The 22,500-nt window shown below is 42.5% G+C and overlaps 1 protein-coding gene across 3 annotated transcripts in view; it reads left to right on the top strand.

Moving 5' to 3' along the window:
- Nucleotides 1-21,690, top strand: part of SHC4 (SHC adaptor protein 4) — a 36,404-nt gene extending 14,714 nt beyond the window's left edge. The window contains exons 3-12 of one of the 3 annotated variants that reach the window (XM_075506088.1): nt 3,512-3,575; nt 4,457-4,576; nt 6,212-6,265; nt 9,538-9,589; nt 10,932-11,058; nt 12,961-13,138; nt 14,528-14,588; nt 15,960-16,139; nt 17,616-17,798; nt 18,602-21,690. In XM_075506088.1, the coding sequence (XP_075362203.1) occupies nt 3,512-3,575; nt 4,457-4,576; nt 6,212-6,265; nt 9,538-9,589; nt 10,932-11,058; nt 12,961-13,138; nt 14,528-14,588; nt 15,960-16,139; nt 17,616-17,798; nt 18,602-18,627 (1,045 nt within the window). In that variant the 3' untranslated portion in view covers nt 18,628-21,690. Of the gene's footprint in view, nt 1-3,511; nt 3,576-4,456; nt 4,577-6,211; nt 6,266-9,537; nt 9,590-10,931; nt 11,059-12,960; nt 13,139-14,527; nt 14,589-15,959; nt 16,140-17,615; nt 17,870-18,601 lie in introns of all 3 variants that reach the window. The other 2 variants (XM_075506086.1, XM_075506087.1) reach the window with 2 other exon arrangements.
- The last annotated feature ends 810 nt before the right edge of the window (nt 21,691-22,500 follow it).

Raw genomic sequence — 22,500 nt, 5'->3', positions numbered from 1 at the left:
GAGCCTCAGTGTCCCAGTCGAAGAGGAATGGTCCTGCTTCCCCATCCCCACCCCACCTCCCGCATCCCACAGAGGTGCCCCCAGGGAACTGTGCCAGCCTTGATCCTCACTGAGCTGGTGCCCAGCAGAATAACCCCTGGGAACCTCCCCCTGCAATGGATGGGCATCTGCTGGGGCCAGGAGCGGGACCTCTGCCTCTGCGGTAGATCTGCTGCTGGAGACAGCCCAGGAGACCAAAGTGCTTCACAGTAATATTTTTCAGGATAGCGAAAAGAGCTGACCCAAATCTCTTCCATTCGCTACGGAAAGTGAAAACTCTGTCAATGAAACAATGACCAGTTTGTGTAATCGTGTGGGCACTGCAGGACCAACAGACAGTGATTCCACTTCAAATGGCAGAAGATGCCTGAGGAGTTGAGGAGCGAGATTTTCTTTGCCTTGAACTACAAGAACAATTTAAATTCCTCACAGGTCTCCTGATTTCATTCTGTGGCTCCCAGGGTCGGGAAGAGCTGCTGCAGAGTACACAAGTGGAGTTATCTCATTCAGGGTGATTTAAAAGAAAACCAAAAAACCCCTCAAAGTGGTTTGCTTTGGGATGAATGACAAGGAGGAGAGAAAGAAAAAGCAGCAACATGACTGGAATAACAAGGCCACGTTTTCTGCTACTGCCTCAGATTTGGAAGATAACAAACAGACAAGCAAATGCCAGAACCCATCAGGTTGCACATCCATCCAGGAACAAGCAGATTAACTGGGCGACCTATGTACAGGTACATGCCATCCGGCAGATCTAAAAGCAGAGACTTGCCCGAGCAAGTGGTTGAAAATGAATGGCTGTAAGAATGAATTAATAGCAGATTTCCAGGAAGAAAACACAGACACGGTAAATCCTATTTCAGGTTATTGTGGACGTATCCAGACTTTCTTTTCTTCCTAGTGTACAGTGCAGTTTCTAGTTGAGGTCCACCTGCCCTGTGGAAATGACTGAAGGTTAGAAGTGTTTAGGTGTAGCAGCAAGGTGTTACCAAACTGCTGCTTTTTACATCTTTGAAATAATATTAGAGAAGGTTTATTAGATCACCTGGAAAACCACCCAGAGATATGCAGCAAGAAATGTCTGTGAGGAGATGATTTCCCCTACCAAAGAGAGGTGATAGAAACTATTAAGTAGAAATGATTTGCCTACTTTTTGGTTCCCGTTTGCTGGACAAGTGCTTCAGAGCGTGGTGAAGTGGGCAGTGACCACACTGGCTTGTACAAGAATGAGGGCTGTTGCTGGCAGTGTTGCCTCGGACTCCTTATTCCACATGGGCTGCCTGAAGTGTGCGAGAACTCATTTGTCACCAAAATAGACGACTTTCCTGTTTTTCCAATTTGTTCTGTATCTGGTTTTCTTTCTAGGTGGAGCTAGACTTGAAGGCTCCAGGTAGCCTTAATGTCTTGGCTCTGATTTTAATTTCCTTTAATATTGAATGAGAAGACGAGCTCTCATTTTCCAAGCTGATTATTGGAATCTGCAAGATCATCCTGCAGGATGCCTTTCCCATTTATTTTTTTTAGTTTTGGCCTTTCTACTCGTAACACCTAAATAAAACAGGAGCTAAACAAGAAGGATATCAGGAATCTGCTTCAAAAGCGTATTTTCAGCTGTGCAGAGGGAAGCGCTTCGCTTTAAAAGGCTAAAAAAAGGCAGTGTTTAAAAGGCTGTGTTTCTGACCCATCTTGTGCTGCCCACGATGAGGCTTCTTTTCTTCCCTGCTGTTTTCACTTAGAATATATTAATTACATTTTTATTATTTTGCCATCGGTGAGGTCTCCATTCATTTGGCAGTCTCCAGGTTGAATTTCTCAGCGTGTTCTCTGACAGGAATACTCGATGTAGCATCACTGATTTTCAGTGCTTTAAGCACGTAGCCCATCAATGTAGCAACATCTGTGGGGCATCTGTGGAGGCAGCAGCGATGCTGTGGTTCCCCGGCGCTGTGCTGGCTTTACTTGCGGTCTGATCTGCTCCCCGGGCACGACGCGGCGTCCGGGGGGTACCACGCTCCTCACCAGCGCACCTCTGCTTCGTGGGACATATCTGGCTGGAGCCTCTCACTGTTGTGTGGTCCCCTGATATTTTTTAGCCTTTCTGAACCAAAACTTTCTCAGGAAATGAAGCCCAGTGGCATGTTCCTCCCACGCACGCACCAGGATCTGAAAACAGACAAACTTTCCTAACTAGCTCATTTCCTAATTAGCTTTTTGGGTAATAATCCAATAACATAAACAAATAATTAAACAAACTAATTCCCTTCCCCTTAAGAACAAAACAAAATCCCAACCCTTGAAAGCCCAAGTCTGATTTCAGCCGTGAGAGAGAGGCTGAGGCTACAGCCTCAAAATAAAATTCCCCGATATGGGAAGCGAACCTGCGAGGGTGACCGGGGGACGGCGGCGCAGCCCGCCCCGGCAGCCCCGTGGCAGAGGGCCAGGGCAGCTGGAGAGGTCGGGAGCTGCGGGTCAGACCGGGATGTCCGGGCCAGGTTAAGGAAACTTGCTAAGCACATCCCAGCCCAGTAAGTCACCGTTTTTCCGTTGCCTTCAAAACAGTGAGTATCAGTCAGGGGAAAGCCTGCGACCGACTGCCAGCAAGAGGGTTTTTTCCAGCTGCTGTGCTAACCTCGCTCAGGGCGGTCGAGTGCTCCACCGTATGTTCAAACCAGTCACCTGCTGGAGCATATATCAGGATTTTCTTTGTTCAAGGGTCGAAAATAGGCGCAGTGTGCCACTATGTTATATTAAATGTGTAGTTTAGCTGTCTTTGATATAGACCAATAAACACCATGAGTGCTTTATGCCTTACCCTTCTGCTCCCCTAACTGACTGGCGCCTGGAGAGATTAGTGGGTGGCTGGGAAAGGACGTCTAGTTTGGGACATACCTGCCAGGGATGGAAAGACATGGATTGAGACCTCAGATCTGAAAAAAAAAAACCAAACCTGGAGAAGCTGATTACATGTCCTCCCCCCGCCCTTTTTCTTAAAAAAAAAAAAGAGAAACCACAGACACCAGAAAGGCAATCAGGGCACCCAGCTGGGCTCACTCAGCATGCCCCTGCTGCTCTAAATAAGAAGGATTAAGGCAGGAGGAGATCCTCCCTCCCAAGCAAGAGACCTATCAACCATACTGAGAAAAAGGATTTGAAGGCATTAGGTTGTTTGCGTTTCTTGTGATGAGTTGATTTTTTTTTAAAAAAACAAATTTTCATTAGGTGAAACTGATGTGTTTTATGAAGAAAAAGAATCAGCCCAAACCAGGCTGCTGAATCATTGTATTTTGTTAAATAGTTTTTTTTTTTTAACAGTGGGAGGAAAGAAGAAAGAAAAACAACAGTGAAAGACCTTCCAGAAGATTTAAGTGTTTATAAGTGGGACGATAACAATAAATCGTAGGGTTGCTGGCCCTGTTACAGATGATGCATGTGAAATGATCCAACAGTTTGTGCTGTGTTTTTCTATTTGCAGGGAAGCAATAAGCCGACTGTGTGAAGCTGTATCAGGTACAAATGGAGCTATAAAAAAGCGGAAGGTAAATACTGTTTTAGCTGAACAATTTATTTTCTATATCTGCTTTGATAAGCTGGATACGTGATTCCCTAACAGGCTTCAGTCCATGCTGGAGTTAGTGCACGTTAATCCATCTGAACTTGGTATAACGTGAAAGAGCGCTTGTAGCAGGGTGTTTAGCCTGCTCGGTTTAGGGCTGAGGCCATGCCCTACCTTATTTTCTTCAGGATTAATGCTTTGCCCAGATTTCCTGCTCCTACCAGCCTTTGCATTGCTTAGTGCTTTACAAGTTTTAGGTTCTGGCTGGTAAAATGTAGGAGGTCTTTTTGATAGCAAAAGGGAGCTCATTCACTGGAGGATTACCTGGTTGTTATTTATATATAAAAAATTAAACATGACTGAAATGGCAGTGTTTAGTGGGCCCATCATTTATTTAATAACTGGGATGCAGTGAGGGGGCAATGTCAGTGGCTGCCGTTGGGTCGTCCCCAGTGGAAGTTACTGATTCCCTTCTGTAACTGTGGGGCTCGGGAGGAATGAACACACTCCTGAAAAATGAATACATGAGAGAATTTCTTGATTTACTCAGAAACGCTTCATCCCTAGGAAACGAAGCAGAGTTCAGCAGGAAAATTACACGTTCTGAATTACTGAGCCAGCTATAACATTTAGCTCACTGGGAGTTTGCTTTAAAACTTTTTTCCCATTATTGACATAAAAACCATGCCTCTAAGTATTGTATTCAGAGCTGATATTTGTTAGAAGATCTATTTGCATTTGATCAAGCCATTATCCTTGCTCCATTGAAATTCTCAATAAGATATCGTAAAATGTACTTGACCCTGATATGTTTCTGCCGCTGACAGGCTCAGCTGACAGCCTCTTTCTTTTCTTTGTTCAAAGCCTCCAGTGAAGTTTCTGTCTTCTGTACTTGGCAAAAGTAACCTTCAGTTTTCTGGTGTGAATATAAAACTGACCATTTCAACAAGCAGCCTCACTTTGATTAATGTTGACACGCAGCAGGTAGGATACATATAAATCAGTGTCCTTTTCTCCGTGCTACTGTATTCTCCTCGTTTTGTGGCTCCTGAAAGAAAGGCCGGGCACTTCGAAGGGAAAGCAGCAGCCTTTAGTCTTCTTGTGCATGCCTGGTAAAGCTGAATTACATGATGCCTCTGAATTTAAAAACAAGAGCACTTTGGAGGACTTGGACATGCAGCACACGCCCTTCTTGTTTATGATGGTGTCTTCCATGGGGAGGGATCTTTAAGCACTTGGCAAACTGTTTCTCTGTGTGTGTCTCTGCCTGTATAGTGCCTAATAAACAAGGCACTAGTCCTGACTGGAGTTTCTGACAAGTCCTGGGGAAAAAAAAATCAGTATAAATAATGAGTCAGAGCTTGGCTTTGGTGTCGTTCAAAGCTATTTTACAGCTGGGAAATATATGAACATAATCAGTTATACTATGCAAAGTCTCTGGGCTCCATCGAGATGTGTTCCCGAGAGCCTGGATCTGCCCTGGAACTGGGGTGTGCTCCCTTCTTGGCAGATGTGATGAGGAGCTTTGTGCTGCCCACCTAATTCCTCCATCAGCTGTTGGCTTCAGCTCCCAGCATGATCTCGCCCAGAGCCAGCGGTGGGTTCCACTCCAAGCTGGAGGTGGTTTTGGCTCCCTGGCTCTGAGGAATCATTGCACTGAGCTGGTGCCATGCTGAGTGTCAGGCAGCTCTTGGGGCTCCACCAGAGCACAGAGGTCTCCTGTCCCTTGGACCCCTGTGCTAGAAAGGGTCTATGGCACCAGGTTTCCCCTCCTTTCAGGTACAGCAGCAAAGGGCTTCCCTACACCGGGTGAAACTCTGGGGGTTGGCAGCTAAAGTATGGCCCTTTTAACCTGTTCCTGTTTGTAACAGGACTAAAAGCCAGCCAGCCAGATCTGCTTCCAAAAGCACTGATGTGCCCTGTTACTGCACACACAGGTGTGCAGGGCACTGTCTTGAAATTCTTTCTAGGTCTTTTGTTACTAGACCTTTGCAAATGGAAAATCCTATTTATTCTATTCTTGCACTGTTGCCATGTTTCATTGCGTTCCCACCTGCATAATGTATTGCACGTGATTTTATAATAAAGAACAGTTTGTCTCCAGAGATGAGGTAGTGTTTGAAATCATGAAAAGTTGATGCTTGATTTGGCTAGTGAAATCTCTACCAGGTAACAGTTTGGTGCTAGTGGTGAGAGAGAATATGATCAGAGTATCAGTGGGGCCTGTTCTTAAAAATGCTACCGTTGTATACACTATGCATTTAAATAAATTAAAATGAATTAATTTCTCCAGACTTTGTAAATGCATCCAGTGTCTCCAGTTATTCCCCTTTCAAAGTTTCATTTAGCTTCATATTGACCAGGTTAGAAATTGGTGGTTGAATTCATTCTGGAAACCCTTTAAGGAAGATTAATCAGGGATCTAGGCATTACTAAACATGAATGGGTAGTCTCAAAAATACTCCTATTGTTAGCTCCTTCCTTCACAAATGATATGTGTATGTATTAATGGATTGGGTTGTCATGAACTTAATTGCTTGCTCTATGAAGATATATGCTCTGCTGTTTTCTAAATGTGTGGCACATAAGCACTTGTAACCAGTTTGTCATGCTTTTCAGATTATTGCCAACCATCACATGCAGTCCATCTCATTTGCTTCTGGAGGTGACCCAGTAAGTATTGATTTATAAGATATACTTCTGCAGGTATAATGAAATTGTTATGAGAATAAAAGTACCTGCAAATACTTTGCTTCATCCCTTCCTATCCACAAGCACTAACAGAGTACACTGGTCAGGATCATTGGATCCTGACCAGTAATACAAGACAACTGAGGGACTGAGACTGGAAAAGAGACTTGGAGCAGAGACTCAGTGGATCTTTGATACATCTGTATAGTTACCTTTCCCATTCTCCATCAGTGAGCCTCAGTTCACTCAAAAGCCCCCAGACTTGGGGACCTAACAATAAGAGGACACGAACATAGGAATTGCATCAGTTCTGTGGTCCCTGTAATCAATCCAGTACCTGTCACAAAAGCAGTCAATGCCAGCACCTCTAAATTTTAGATGAATTTTGAGTCAAAGCTCCTCTAAGACAGACATGGCATAACCTTTTTCCTGCAGATACAGGTTTTTCTCCTAGTATTGTAGTCATGAACTCACTGATGTTGTCATGCAAGAGGTTTTCTATCCTCTTCCAAACTCTTTATTGCAATGATTGTCAGCAGGGAATTTGTCATCCATAAACATGCCCTATTCCCTCTTCAAATCTAAGCAAGCCCAGCCCTGCCAATGTTATGAATTTCACACTCCATGTGTTATGAAAACAGTATTTTTTTTAATCAGTTTTGAATTTTCTGCCCTTCAATTTTGTTAAATGTCTTCCTGTTCTTCTGTTATGAAACAGGGAAAACGGAAGGCTCTGGGTCATGCTCTTGATAACTGGGGTGGAAGCCATATCCAGCTTTGACTGGAAAATGAAAGATCTGCCTCTCTGGATTTAGGAGCAGGCAAGGGGAAATAGCTGGGAACCATCCCTGTGTGGCTGACGGATCTTCTCTGGAGGGCCATGTGGGTGACGTAAGGAGCCCAGCTGCTCTGCTCTGCTCAGAGAGATGCTGCCCAAGCTGCCTGAGAACAGGAGCTTTCTGGAGCTGGGCTGGCAAGTGGGGAGGGAGCTTGTGTGCAGGCTCTGCGCCGTTGGTCCTGCACCCAGGAGGGAGGTACTGCATGAGCCTGGTGCCCAATTACTACATCCTTAAAGATCCCATTTAATGGTTAAGGCATTTTAAGACTCTGAGTTGTCCAAATTTCACCTTTAGATGCCAGTGCTATCCTAATACACCTAATACACTGCACAAGACGGTCCCTGGGCCTTGCAGACCCTTCCTGATACGGATTTCCAAGCAGCTCCAAGAGCTGGTACGCTGTTGTGCTGAGCATCACAAAGCTTCATTTCCAAATTCCAGTTTTCTTGATAGTTAAACGATTTAAATATGTCCTCGAGCTGACTTGTTTTTGAAGTATGCACCATGTGCTAGATGCTGGCTGTCTAGTTTGTCTTTAACATTTCCAGTTTTGAAAATCAGGGATGCATTTTCAGATCTCTGCTCAGGGGGTTGGATGGGTAATTCTCCAGGGCTTGTTTACCTTTTTAGTGGTGTATGTGTTTTGTTTTTTTTTTTTTAATATACTGCATTGGTCTTGTACAGTGTTTCTGATGATCCCGTCAGATCTCACAGGCTACACAGGGCTGGGTTTGGTCAGTGCTTAATGTCAGGACCACCCAGAGATGTGCTTGCACACAGATGTGCTGCAGGAAATGGGCTTGGTGGTGCAGCTGGTGACAGTTTTCTTACTGGGAGAATATGTAAAATGGAGGTCTTGCTCAGCGGTGGTAACTATAAATCTAATGGCACTTCACATAAGGGACAACTTTGGTGGCTTGTTCAGGTAATTTTTCCAAAATTCCCTTTACATTTAAAATGGGAGATAGTTTCTGCAGGACATGTCTCTCCACCTGCCCCCATATTCAGGGCCTAAATGCAGTTCAGTGTCGCTCTGCACTGTAAAGAATAGTAATATTCTGCCTGAGAATAAAGCCTATTCTGGCTTTATTTTAAAGAAAAGTCATCCATGCATGTACTTAAACATTACAAAGATATAAAAATAGCAGGTACTGCTCCCGTTACTTTCGTTTCTAGTTGCTCTCTAGATCTAATTTATTTTAAAAGTGTATCCTAAAATATTTATGAACTTTAAGGAAAACCTGAAAGGAAAAGGAAGGAAATTGAGTTCACTAAATGCATAAGAAATATTTAGCTTGCTTTGTTTTAATGATATTAACTTTGGAGATTTTAAAAAAATAATTTAGGTCAAGTTCTGCTGGCCCTAAGTCCTGCCTCTTGTGTCATTCATTGTGAATTATTAAATGATTGTTCTTGTGCATATTGCAAATGGGGGCCTTGTTTCCTGCCAGCTGATTGCATCTTCCCTCAAGAGAGCCATGCCTTTAAGCTGTGAATTGCATTTTCCCCATCCCGCCTTAAAGATCCAAAATAACAAAATGCATCTTTAATAATTAAAAGAATGTTATTCATTACCTCACCATTTTTACTATAACACTGAATTATCAAGCGACTCTTTGCTTTTGCAGTATGACTAGAAATGTTAATTTTTCTACTCCAGTTCCCTTTTCAGTTTCACTAGAAAAAGTGAGGATTATTTTAATGTTGACTGGAAAGAGAATCTGAAACAGACAACTGATTATACTGAAGTTGTCTGATCTCAGCAGCAGGCTTGAGGTCCAGAGTAATTTAACCTGATCGTAGCTGGACTAAAATCAGGCAGCAGCAATTGAGATCAGATACATATTATATTCTGTGGTATTTTAAAGATCAACTTTTTTCTAAGATGCCTTCAAAACTCCATCTTCATGCTACAAATTGGGAATATTCTAACTTGTCCTTTGCAGTATATTAGCACTATTTTATCTTCCACTGATATGGATAAGGACTGTCCCAGCTAAAAGCTGTGACTGGCAGTCACGCAGCTCTAATGCGTTACGCGGGAGAGGCTTCGAGCTCCGTGGGAGCAGCGGAAGAGAGCAGCGTTGCCTGCTGATGAGGCACCAGTTGTGTTTCTGCTCCTGTGGCATAGTTTGGCATTGAAAACACAGTTTATTGGAGATCCAAAGAATGCCAAATGGTCTAGTGCATTTATTACAAGAAAAAGGTTCCAGCACAATTATTGTGTCGATAGCCACCAGCACATCACTGATCTTTCCCTCAGCCCACTTTGCTAGCACCTCTGGTTGTTTTCCCTGAAAGAAGCACGCTTTTTAAAGCTAAAAATATATCTCTCTATACTCAGCTGCTTTGTTGTGGTGGGAGGGTTGTTCATAGTGATAATTTTAAAGACGTTTGTCATCTTCTTTCCTATAGGATACAACAGACTACGTTGCATATGTAGCAAAAGATCCTGTTAATCAGAGAGGTATGGAAACAGTTTTCAGATTGTTATACATGTTTATATGATTGCTTTATCTGTACCAAGGAATTGTTTGAGTTTTAAAATAAGAAAGCTAGTGAACAGCTCAATATTCTCTACAATTTCTGACTTCCCTGTATGGATATGGGTGATGGTATGCAGGCTGTGGCTTTAAACATCATACTCTTTGTGCCACGAAGTGAGAATCTATAGGTCAGACTAGAAGTGAGAATCTGCAGGTCAGGCTACAGCTGTACTAGCTGCTGGCTCCATGCAGGGGTAGGAGCCTTCCCAAGCTGGCCGTGCCTGGAGAGGAAGGGCAGAGCCTGGAAAAGTGGGCGGCTGCCCTGCTCTGGCACATCTTCCAGATGAGGTGAAAGGTAGTGAATGTTGCTGGAAGGCAGAGTGGGGTATATACTCAGGCGTATGAGACCTTTTTCCCTCTGGAGGCTGACTCAGGGGATAAAATCCCTTTTGCACTGCTCTGATTATTTGCCTGCAATAGAAGAAAGACTGGCCCTTGGCTTCTTTCATGCCAGATGGTTCTCAGAGCAACACTGCCAATGGCTATAAAGTTGGTAGAGTAGCAGCTCGCAGGAGGGCTCACTCTAAGGTGCCGTGGATGGCTCAGAAAATCAGGATGAAAATCTGGAGAAGCTAGGCTGCAGCCTTAACAGTCTGGCCTGCTGCCTCTCTGTCGCTCCATCACCTGCACTGCTATTTTGACTAACTGAGGGCACCCTGCAGGTTCAACAGTAGTCCCGATATTGATGCCGAGATGTGCAGAACTCCTGTACCCTGGCAGCCTGCTGGCAGCTGGCCCAGCACCATCCCCGAGTGCTATCTCATGGTGGCTCTGCCGAGGAGACAGCCGGTCCTGGGCACACGGCGCTTGCTGCTGCAGTGAGTTTCCTGAGGTTGTGCATGAGAACAAGGACTGGCGGCAGGAGCATGGTCTTGCCCCGAGGGAGCCCTGTCCCAGGCTGCCGGAGCCACCCACACTTCTGTTTCCATGCTGTTTCACATGAAAACTGCACGCTGGCAGGGCTGGTTCTCTCCCCGGCTTCTGCTTGCTGCTAGGCAGGGACAGAAAAGGAGATAGAAGAGCACTTCATGCAGGAAGCATCAATGGAGAGTTTCTTTTATTGAGGCATAAGTTGTTACTATGATTACAAAATACCTAGAGCAATTTCCTTAACACATCAAAAATCGCAGTCTGTATAATGTCCTAAAGCTATCTAGATGCATAACTTCATGCCTAGCTTTTCTGCTGTAAGCAAATAGCTTGTGTTTCTATTTTCTAGTATAAAGTGGATTTACTTAATTAAAGTAAGGTGTCTCTTTGCAGCATGCCACATACTGGAATGCCCCAATGGGATGGCGCAGGAGGTGATAAACACCATAGGGCAGGCTTTTGAGCTCAGGTTCAAACAGTACCTGAAGAACCCATCCAGCCTGGTTACGTCTAATGAAAGGTCAGAATGTTCTCAGTCACTTAACTGGCAGTTTTCTTCTCTTTAGTACTTTTCAGGAAAACAATATACTCTGAAGTGTGATACATAAATAAGATGCTTTGGATATGCTTTCTCGACATATGCTAATTGTAGTATATGTTGTATGTACAGAGTATAATAGACCAAAATTAGCTTATTCCAATAAACTCCATTGATTTTGGTGACATTTGTACAGGTGCGTAACACCATAGAATTCAGCCATATTGTTCCTTAGCTAAAACAGCCTTATCTTAAAGGATGCAAGTAAGTTGAACAAATGTTCAAATTACTCTGCCCAAGTGAGTTCTGCTCTATAAGTACGGCACACAAACACACTGAGCTCAGCACTGACCCATGCCAAGTTTAAGCTCATTGCAGTTGTGGAAAGTGTGCGGTGAGGAAAAAAAGCAATTCACCTTTCTGCTGTTCTGCTCACATCCTGCACGTTGCTCAAAATATAGGGCCTAGATTAATTTTTGGACCACAATTCTCCATTTTAACTACTCTGTGTCCCCAGTGCAATGGAAAAAATTCTTGCTGTAATTTATGGCTCTTCTCACAGGTTAGCCATGCCTATTTTTCTCAGTCTTGTCTTTATCATAACACCAAATTTGATCACTTGCTGCCTCCCATGAGCAGGTAAATCTGTAACACTGCTTAACTGCATCCTGAGCACCAGGAGTTGCTGTGCAGGCACTGTCACTGCTACAGCACCTGATGCAATGCAACAGAACCGGTTTTATTATGTAACAGCGGCCCCAGCTCCAGTTTATATTTATTTCATTGTATGTAGTGGTTCTTGCCCTTCCACTGCTAATACTGGTCTGTTTTCCCTGGGTACAATAACCAGAGGAAGAGCCTTTCCTATGAAACTCTGCTAGGTTATGCCACCAGTAAATCAGAGGAAGGCGAGATGGAAGAGGCTAATTAGATTCCCTCCTTGAGCCTAACCCTCAACCAGCCTCGGAAAATGGCCCTCAGGCAGAGAAGTCGGATATTGCTGTGTGAATGAGTCACCCACTTCCAAACTACCATGAATCACATAATCAAATACTTGCACTGCATATCACATAATCAACTACTTGAACTTTCCCTCTTTCCTGCTCAAGGCCTTTTATCCAATTATATTCTTGTTAAACAGAGAAGTAAGATTTGAGATGAGCTTTTTATTTTGGGACCGGAGACAGTACAGGAAGCACCTAGTTGTTTTGCCGTGTATCAGCTGTACTTTTAAACTATCATCATTCTGGTTTAGCTCAAGAAAAACATTGGGCTCTCTCCTTCATGTCATTCAGTGTTTTCTTCAAGCTGAAACAGAACAGTTATATTGATTATGGTTATTAAAATCAGTGTACGTTCCAATCGGGAAAACTACTTGGGTTTTTTGGTAGCAATATTTGATTTTCTAAAACAGTTGCAGGCTTGTCTCAATGCCACATTTTAATTTTCTCTTGGAAGTTGTGTCATGTGTTGTCCCCCCCCCAGCAATCCCTAGATCTATACAGATGAGACAAGAAGCCAGAGGAATTAGTTTTATGGTCTACATTTTGGACACCTTCATGAATGATGCATTGGCACTCTTCTCTTAAAGTTTCAGTAGGTGGCTCTTTATATTTTTAAGGCAAAGAAAAGGGATCTGGGCTGCCCGGTGCTAAGAAAATGACTGTACCTCCCTGCACCCCAAACTGTGATGACTCCAGTTTTAATTCAGGAAGAAGTAACTGGGAAAAATAAACAGCTCTGAAAGTTCAGGCCCAAAGCCCTTTACAGCCTCCATATGGCTAATCTGTGTATTGTGCGATGCACAAACACTGGGGACGTTTGCATACATTAGAAAGCAGTTGATTACATCAGTCGCTTTTTTTTTTTCCCATATTTTTTCAGCAAGGCAGCAACTGCTAATGGATCAGCTGGGAATTCACAGGAGAGGGAGGATCATGAATATTACAACGAAATTCCAGGGAAAGAGCCTCCCACCGGTGGAGTGTTAGACATGCGAATGAAAGTGCAAACAGACCAAAGGGCTAACTGTCTTATACAGTGCAAAAAGCAGTATTGCTTGGTAAGTACATCATCTTCTGGGATAACTCGTCACTGCCTATTACGGGAATGAATAATAAAGTGTTACTGTGGTGTAAAGCATGGCATTAACATCAGAACCAGGTCCTGATTATCCTGGGAAAGGGTTTTTTAGGCTAGATTTAATGATGTTTAGTACATAATTGAATCCCAAAGCACTTTCTGAGCATTAACTGGTTTGTCCTTAGAGTACTTTTAGGAGACCAAGTAATACTCCCTTGTTCACTCATTAGCTGTGAGAAGAAAATAGATACAGATTTAAATGGCTTGTCTGTGAGAACATCTGCAAAATCTGGGACCTCCTGGCTCCTGATTCTGTGATCTGATAAATATTTCATCCTGTCCATTATGCTTTACAACCTATACATACAACGTTGACTGATTGCAATGTATATACAACATTAATTACCATTGGAGTGTTTCAAGAGGCTCTGTTAAATCAGCCAGAGCAGCAAAAGATGCTTATGTCTGTGGCTCTTATCTGGGATAGTGGGGAATAAAAACCAATCAGTCAGGGAGTAAAACCAGCCGAGTTCAGACTGGCTGCACAAACCTCAAAGCCTGCTGGGCGAGTTCTTGGAAACACCGGTATTTCCCCACTCAGGGAAGCAGGCACCACGGCTTTGCTCAGAGGGAGAGCACTCAGATGTGCCTGGTGGCATCCAGTTGGTGCTGTCTAAAAAGTTGCTGCTCCCATTTGTGTCTGGTGGCAACTGCTCCCAGGTTCCTGTGTTACTGTTGTGTGTTCCTGTGCTACTGCTCCATCCATTTTTTGCTTTGTTAACCTCAACCATACTCCACATCCTGGCTGTGGGCCTGGTGGTCTCTGCCTCCCCAACAGTTCTCTAAAAAGGTGTTTGACTATATCCTGAGTTTGCATTTGAAGCTCGCCAGAGTTGTTGCAAGGAGTTACCCTGCAGCATGTAAATGCAAATGCCTTTTTTTCCATGGGGTGTTACTTTTTGTTTTTCCTTTCAGTTCTGATGACCTTCTAGTGCTGCTCAGACAACTTGGTGACCATTTCACTTTCAAACCATGATGTCTGTAGTTATTTCTCCTTGGTTTTATTGTAAGGAACATTTGTAAGAAAAGCTGAACTTTATTACCTAGGAGTTATACTGTATATATACTAAACCTTAGATACGTAACTGGGCAGTTAACGATCTCTGTGAGGTTGGAGTATGTCCAGACATGATGCCCTGTAGAAAGAAGAGTATCAGCATGAAATATTATTTGAGGAGATAGGAATTTTTTGGTGCAGAAGATATGTTTAGTTACCTGTATCCCAATTAACTGGTGCACGGATGTTTTAAAGTTACCTGAGGTTTCTAAGGGACTACTTCATGTGACTGTTTTTACAATTTTTCTACAGACAGGCAGCCCGACATTCATCAATATATATGAAAATTGCCCAGAAGAGAACAAAACTATGGGTATGCACTCTGTTTTCCTTCTCATGCATATGCAGAATTAACCAAGGCAGACTGCCCCTTGGCTGTCAATACAATGGTGAAAAGTGTTCTACTGAGTGGGTCATTTCTAGTTCCCTAGATGAAGGGCAGACAAAAAAGCCTTACAGCTTTTCTAAAGGCCACTAATCTATCTTCATGTCTGCTGGCAGACTTACTCGTTTTACTTGTCATGATACTGTACAGTAGCTCTTTGTTTTATTCTCTTTCATACTCTTTGTTGTTTTATTCCCTTTCATTCCCTTTGAAAAAGGAAGATACTTTGTTGCTTATCAGTCTCTGAAAATACCCCTTCCCCCTACAAATGCTCGATGAGACCCAAACTATCAGCATCGGGTGGTTGTTTCAATGAGCCTGTGCCCTTGGTTCCAGCACCACTGGCTTCTCAGTGTGACTGTGCCCTTCCCCTGCCTTGGGTGGCTTTGTGCCCGGCATCAATTTGCCTTTAGCAAAACCTGCTTTCTGGGACCCCAGGAGATCACCAGCCTCCATCCCTTTCTGGACTTCCCTTGCCACAGCTGATGCCCTCAGCACATTTCCTCAACTCATCTCTTTCACTGCACAATGAGGTCCTTTTTGAATTCCCACCTGCATCGCTCTAAAGCGATCCATTACACTGTCTGCAGGGGACACTTCAGTTTCTTGTGTTATTTCTGTTTTAAGGAAAGGAGAATCAAATGGTTTCTACAAAGAGAGGGTGAACAAATAAAAGAATGAATGAATAGGTCTATGAATAAAACATTTGCTAAAGAGCAAAAATATGTGTGCTATTTGGCTAGCTGAAGTGCTATTATTTTCATACCCTGCAGGAGATATTCTGTTAGCCTGTTCCTAGGCTTGGATCCTAACCTGACAGATGTGGCTTTGGCTCTCCGGGCAGAGCCACAAAGCGCCAACCTCCTCCATCTTCCCTGCTCCACCAGAATAACAAGAGAGAGAATTGTTCAGCTTCCCGCAAGCTTTTTTTGTGGTGCAGAGGGGAAGGAAAGGGTTTTGCAACAAACAATGTATATGGCTTTTGTCTCTGTAGAGTCACATGTATTAATTTCATTTCAGTCAGTGGGGGGTTTACTGCTGACATTGATTGAAGCAGAACTGAACTAGTGTGGAACACTTTTGAAAACTTAATTCTAACTCATTTTGGATAGTATACCTTGTGCCTTCTAGCCATAAAGAAAAATGAGTACATCTGCCAATTTTTCTTTTCCTTCTGAATGACTTTAGTGGGATATATAAGAACAACAATGTTCCTACTTCAGCTTTTACAGTTATTTTAACTTGAGTTTAAAAAAAAGAAAAAGAAGGAAATCTGTGCATACTATATACTAATTGCAGGTAATTGTGGTGAAAGATCACAGAAGACAAAAAAAGAGGCAACATTATTGAAGCCTGCCTACAAAACAGATCTTTTTGATGATCCGTGTTACATCAACACACAGACCCTGCAGTCTGCAGTCTGTACAGCCCGCGGTACAGCAACAACACAGATCCATGGGAGCCCACTGCGTCAGGCCAGTAGGTTCCCATTGCAATACCGTATCTTTCTAAGCTTTGAAAAGAGGGGGTCCTGTCATCTGTGTGCATGGAGAAAGATTTTGGTTTCCGCATAAGAAATATAGAAAAGACCGGGGGAGGAAATCCTTCCTGGTTGTTTTTTTTTTGCTTGCTAAATTCAAGACAAAGGGGATTAAAGAGTAAAAGTAGTGATGGTAAGCAAGCAGAGTAACCTTTCATCTTCTGTAGCTGATTGATGACAATAAATAGTGTTCCACAAGTAATAATAAGCAAGTCTTTAACATGATATGAAAGCTTGGGACTGCACCATACCTCAAGGAAGAGGGTTGTCCTGTATGCTCAAGATCTTAACCGCTCTAAGGTGGAAGTGGCCTCAGATGCCTTTGCTTCACAGGAAGTAGCATGCAAGGTCACAGTGGGATTGTTATGACCATCTTTTCTCAATTCTTGCATAAGAATCTCATCCAATAATTTCTAAATCAAACTGTTTGATCAGTAGTATCTGTTAAATGTATGTCAAATTAAGTCTTGATTTACAGACTCAAAGTGGTTGATATCCATTAAATGACAATATAGTTGCTACTGATTGTCCTCATTATTGAAAATACTTTGTTTATTAGCTTTGCCTTTTATGGTTTCCCACTGAGTGTTTTCTCTGTCAGAGTTGGTTCCACACAAGAAAGTGGGCAAAGGACTGGACAGAACTACAGTAAAGGAAATCTGTGACCACTGAGACATTTTCAGCCCGGGGCTGTATTATGCTCTAAAAGGAACTGGCTATATCCTGAGGAGCCTTAGGTTGCACAATTCCATTGAAGAAGTGGTATCCTCTTATTTTCCTTAGAAAAATCCTGCCTGTGAATCATTTGCAGTCTGACTGGCTATATCCCAAACCACCCAGTTTTGTTAGTACATTCAGTAATTGTTTGTTTTTTCACAGCAGATGCATCATGCTGTAATCCTTCCCTTCTGGCTACGTTGGCCATGTTGTCTTACATTCCTGCACATAGCTGGAGCCACTCAACATGACTCTCCCAATGATCCGTGACAATCTCCTCAGAGCTTGTTAAGAAAGAAGGAAAAACTAGATCTTAAAAAAAAAAAAAAAGTGGCTGAAAAACAACAAAAATCTTGTTTTTACAGGGAAGATTTGACTTTTTAATACAACCAAAGAAATACAAACTCAAAACAGTAGAGCATCAGAAAAAATCCTGTTTCCAATCCCTGTTGCCTAGCGACCCAAGGCTTTCCCGTCCAAGGTATGGGAGGAGATGGTGTGATAATTTCACCTAATGCACTGGAGGGTTGTGAGCATTCATGTGTGCATATTATTACAGACTGTAAGGTTGGTTTGATCACAGCTTCAAGACTGAACCATTTGAATTTTTTAAAAGCTATAAAAAATATTGTGTTTTATCCTTTTAGGATGAAGTTCTAGGTGAAGTGTCCAATACATTCCCTTTCATTTTATTTTAGAGTTACCGGAAGCTGTTCAGCAGAGTGCCACAAGCAACACAGCTGGTCTCTGTGTTCTGCCACAAATAAAGCAACAGCTAAAGAATGAAGATTGTTACCATGGCAAATTAAACAGGAAAGCAGCAGAGAGCCTCTTAGTCAACGATGGGGATTTTCTGGTGCGAGAGAGCACAACGTCACCTGGTCAGTATGTCCTCAGTGGACTTCAGGGAGGGCAAGCAAAGCATTTGCTCTTGGTGGATCCTGAGGGCAAGGTATGAACATTTCATATACTGAAATTTCAGGGCTGCTCAGATATTTCAGTCAAAATGCCTGGGTGCATTCCAGGAAGTGGAACTGATCTGATTCCATCCAGGTTCATTTAAATTTAGTCACTGACTTCAGTAGGTTTGAAAGTTCAATTCAAGAACTTATAAGCACCGAAGTACCATGGAAATAGAAGTGAGGTACTTAAATACTGTTGTTAGTCCAGGTGCTGATAATTAGTGTATACACTTAATACATCCTTTGAGTCGTTATTTTATATTGCTAGAAAAATAACCCTAACATTAAATAATGACTTTGATTAGTAACACACTTCTGGATACAGAAAAGGTAGAGCTAGTTTGTTGTCACTTCAATTCTACTTGCTTCTGCTCAGGGCTAGGAGAGCGCTCTTGAGTGACATCTCTGAGGAGAGAGTAAATCAGAAAAGTAATCCTCAGTGGGATTTACGGAAAAATCTCTCTCTTCTGTGGAGAGAAAAAAAAAAAAAAGGTTATTTCATTCCCCAGTTCTACATACAGTCTCTTTAACTTGGTCCTCTGCTTTTCACACCCACTAATGGTATGTCAAAGGATAGGTCTGAATTGTTGTCTACAGCCTAATGATCCTGCTCCAGTGAGTTCAATGGCTTAAATGCCTTGTGACTTTAATGCGCTAGGCTCATGTCCAACCCGTTATAAGCACAATCTAACCAAAATATATTATTTTGCTTCTTTCATTAGGTGAGAACCAAAGACCACATATTTGATAGTGTGGGTCACCTTATTCAGTATCACATGGAAAATAATTTGCCAATCATCTCTTCTGGAAGTGAAGTGAGCCTGAAGCAGCCTGTAAGGAAAGAGAGTAATGTGGGACACATGCAATATCACAAATAATCCCTTGGATCTCACAAATCCCAAGACAACTCATATCTGAGAACTGTACTGAGAACTTTCTATTATGAAGACAATTCAAAAAAGTATAGACTGCACTTTCTGCTGCTGTTCCAGAAGATACCCTTTTGTGTGTGTATGTATGAATATATGTATATGTGTATATCTATGTAGATCTATAGAGATCAACAAGCATAGTTATATAGATATATATAATCTTAATCTTAACGAAATTACACCTTCAGAGTGTGAGATTCATTTGTGAGAAGGTATTTTAGACATGCACAAATGTCACTTTCAAGGTCATACTGAATCAGTAACTATTTAAAAGCACAATTAAACCTCTACATGCAAAAGCTCACTTGAACAAACTGCTGGAACATTAGTATGTGCCTTTTAGCATAGAATTATTGGAAACCAATATTATTTATACTGAATTAGTTTTGGGTGGTTAAACAAACATGTCTAAGCTTTTAACTATTTGCCAAAACAAATACAATTTGAATATTACTAAAATGTCATCTGCTTTCGATAGACACTAACAATTTCATTTTGCTTGTAACAGCACTTTACTAATGAATAGCGTTCACAATACAGAAAGGTTGTCTGGTTTCTTAATCCTTTTTTATCACTGTCTGACTACTCAAAGATTTGAGATTATGCAACAAAGTTGAAAATAATATATGTAATATAATTTTGGAATAGAACTTGTTAAAGGACAAGCATGCTAGATCCTAATATTTTTGTCTTGCATATGATTTTACTATTATTACCAATTAATACTGGAGACATCTCTTTTTAAAGGTAGGCTAAATATATTTTCATTGATTACATAGTTGTTTACAAACTAGAGGAGCTGACCAAAACTAATGATACATTTTGAGAGAATACTATTTAAAAGCCTCTTTGAACTTTGCATGTGCCCTTATTCAGTGTTCTTTCCAAAACAAGATACGGTTTTCCCTTTCTTCACGTAGAGTCCATTTGTTCCTAAACATGGAAAAAAGTCTTCTAAAGGAAACCTATGAATTGTTTTGCCACAATAAATACTCTAAATATGAACAAGCCTATATTCCGAGTGAACAGTGACTTCTTGGGCTTCCTGTTGAAGAAACGGTGATTTAATAAGTAAGTGAAGAAAGGCAGGGGGGGTTGGAGAATGAACTGGTAGTCCAGGTGGTGGCCTGAGAAAGTTGTCCCTTTAAGATAAGCAATGTCTTCTGGCATGAGCAGGGACATTCCCTCTGTCTCCCAGCCCACCAGCTCAATTCCATAAGGCAGACAATTGTTGTGGAGGTCAGCAATTGCTGGAAGACTTGACTATAAAAAAAATACATTCCATTCTTTTGCCTGTGTTCATGTTAAATGGGACACTATAGCAAGAGCTCTTTTCTCTAAAAACAAGAGGGGTCGTATACGCATAAAATTATTGAAGACGTAGGCTTTCTTGGAGGGGAAAATATGATGTAAAGAGCCACACACAGAGCTGACTGAAAAACATCTTTATGCTTATCCTCAGCTACTAGGCATAAAATACATTTCATTCCTTGATAATAACATTATTTAAAATACTCAATTACATATACTGAAGCAGTGAGAAGCTTTAAAACATTAGTAGTTGATATCCTTGCTAATAGTCTGGCGTTATTGATACCTCAAGCCTTCAGACTAGAAGCTCAAGCTTATGCCTGTTCTATCCTATGCAAAGTTTTCACCCATGAAGGCGGCCCCCAGCAAGAGTTCATGCTCAAGCTTTGTGCCATTGCAAGGATAGCTGGCGAGAAACTGTAACTGGAATATTAAATCCCTGCATAGTATTCTTTTTATTCTGATGTCTTACCGAACTTCATAATGAGCTTGACATGACTTTATTGAGCAAACATGAAACAAAAATAGCTACTTCTGTGGCATGTTGAGGGTAGAGAAAGACCTGCATAGGGTGGTTTGGACTTTTGCATCAAAGCTGACTTTTATGACAGGTCATAGAAGGCAAACATGCAGAACTCCATCTCTATTTTTACTACAAATCAAAGTTACTCGGGACCAGAATCATAGCATTTGGAGTTGTGATAGTATGAAATCAAAGTTGTATGATTTTGTCAGTCAAGATACTGATTTGGGGACTCTTTTCACTTCACCAGTTTTTACTTTACCAGGGCGTAAAAACATCCAGAATCAGTGTGTGATGCTTGGATCACAGTATGACACAGTCTGTCTCCCTCTTTGAATGTCACTAACTTAAACAGAAGTAAGACCAGAATATTTGTTTTGTTGCTCCTGCATCTTTTGTACGTGTCTGAAGCAAACCTGTGAAGGAAAAGGGGAGATAATTGGGTGCTAGTGCAATAAACAAGTATCAAAATCTCTTGATGTGAAAGAAAGCAAAAATCCAACTAATTACAGATACAATTCAGACACAACACATCCATGCATTACAGACAACAGATATTTTCCTAGAATGAATTACATCCATTCTTCTGGAGCTGAAACTAGGATCTCAGTTTTTGGTTTCTAACATTTACATGCCTTCACTTAGTTATTAATGCTGCTTTTAGCCTCTCTGGACCAGCCATCTCATGTAAAGTACACTATCACCTCCTGTGTGGAAGTCTTAGAAGAAATAACTATGCTAAAAAAAAAAGTCATCTGAATTTTGGAAAGTTTTCCAAAATACTGTTTTTGAGAAAGTTAATATGAATTGTCAGGCACATTTAGACTTTCTTTAAAAAAAAATTGTTTCATGCCTGTGAAAACGCTGAGGAGAATTGGTTAATCTCTGTTCTAATGGTTACTAGAAACCCCTGGGAAAAATAGCTAATTTTGCCTATAATGTCGCATTTACAAGGCATAGCATGTTCCTTCTTTTTCAAGGCTCCTATAAATTTCACTGGAACACATTAACACATCTATCTGTTTGCTTCCGTCAATAAAAATATTGTAACAAATGACCCGACGCCTCTCTCCTGCCACAGCTTCCATTTTCTGCCGTTAGGGCAGGCAGGCAGCATTATTAAGTGTCACCAGATGGAGCTATTACATATCTTCCCCACCTCCGAACAAACACTCTTTGTTCGAAAAACCTTTCTACTTTTTTTTTTTTTTTAATGCTTGCTACAGGCAATTCTGTGGAAGAAGTCTGTTCGCTCAGAGAAACTTTTAGTTTTTTAAACAGATTGAAGTAAGCCCTCGAAGCAGAGCAGCTCTCCGAGCACTAGGCACCCTACGGAAGGCCGGCTGTGCGCGGCCTGGCTGCTCCTGTGCTCCCGTGGGGCTTCACCGGGCAGCGCCCGAGTCCCCCTGAAGGGTTTCCCCGTGTGCAGCTCAGCCCAGGGCCTCAGGCATCGTGCGCCGTCACCGCTCCGCCAGCACGGGCGCAGGGCGAGGGGCCAGGCTGCGGGCAGCTCCCTCAGGGGCAGCTCCGGTGTGAGGAGCGGGGCAGTAACCCGTGACAATCCGCCCCCAGCCACGCAGCTGCTCCAAAATGGGAGATGCTCGTGCCATCCTGTCAGCTTTCATCGTGACGCTGTCGTGAGGACCAGGCCTCCGTCACAAGACGTCATCCCGTCGGGCTGTGACCTCACGAGGGCACCTCTCCGACAACGCCATCGCGCGTTGCCAGGCAACTGCCACGTCTCCCTGCGAGATGGCGCCTCCACCGCCTGCGCCGAACGCCTCCTGCCGCCTGCCCTGCGCGCGCAGTCGTAACGTCACGGGGAGGCCCCGCCCCTCCGCAAAATGGCTACAGC

This window comes from Mycteria americana, chromosome 6 (genome assembly GCF_035582795.1).
Source record: "Mycteria americana isolate JAX WOST 10 ecotype Jacksonville Zoo and Gardens chromosome 6, USCA_MyAme_1.0, whole genome shotgun sequence".
NCBI lineage: Eukaryota > Metazoa > Chordata > Aves > Ciconiiformes > Ciconiidae > Mycteria > Mycteria americana.
The sequence above is the reverse complement of the archived record's forward strand: the minus strand, read 5'-3'. Positions and strand labels throughout refer to the sequence as shown.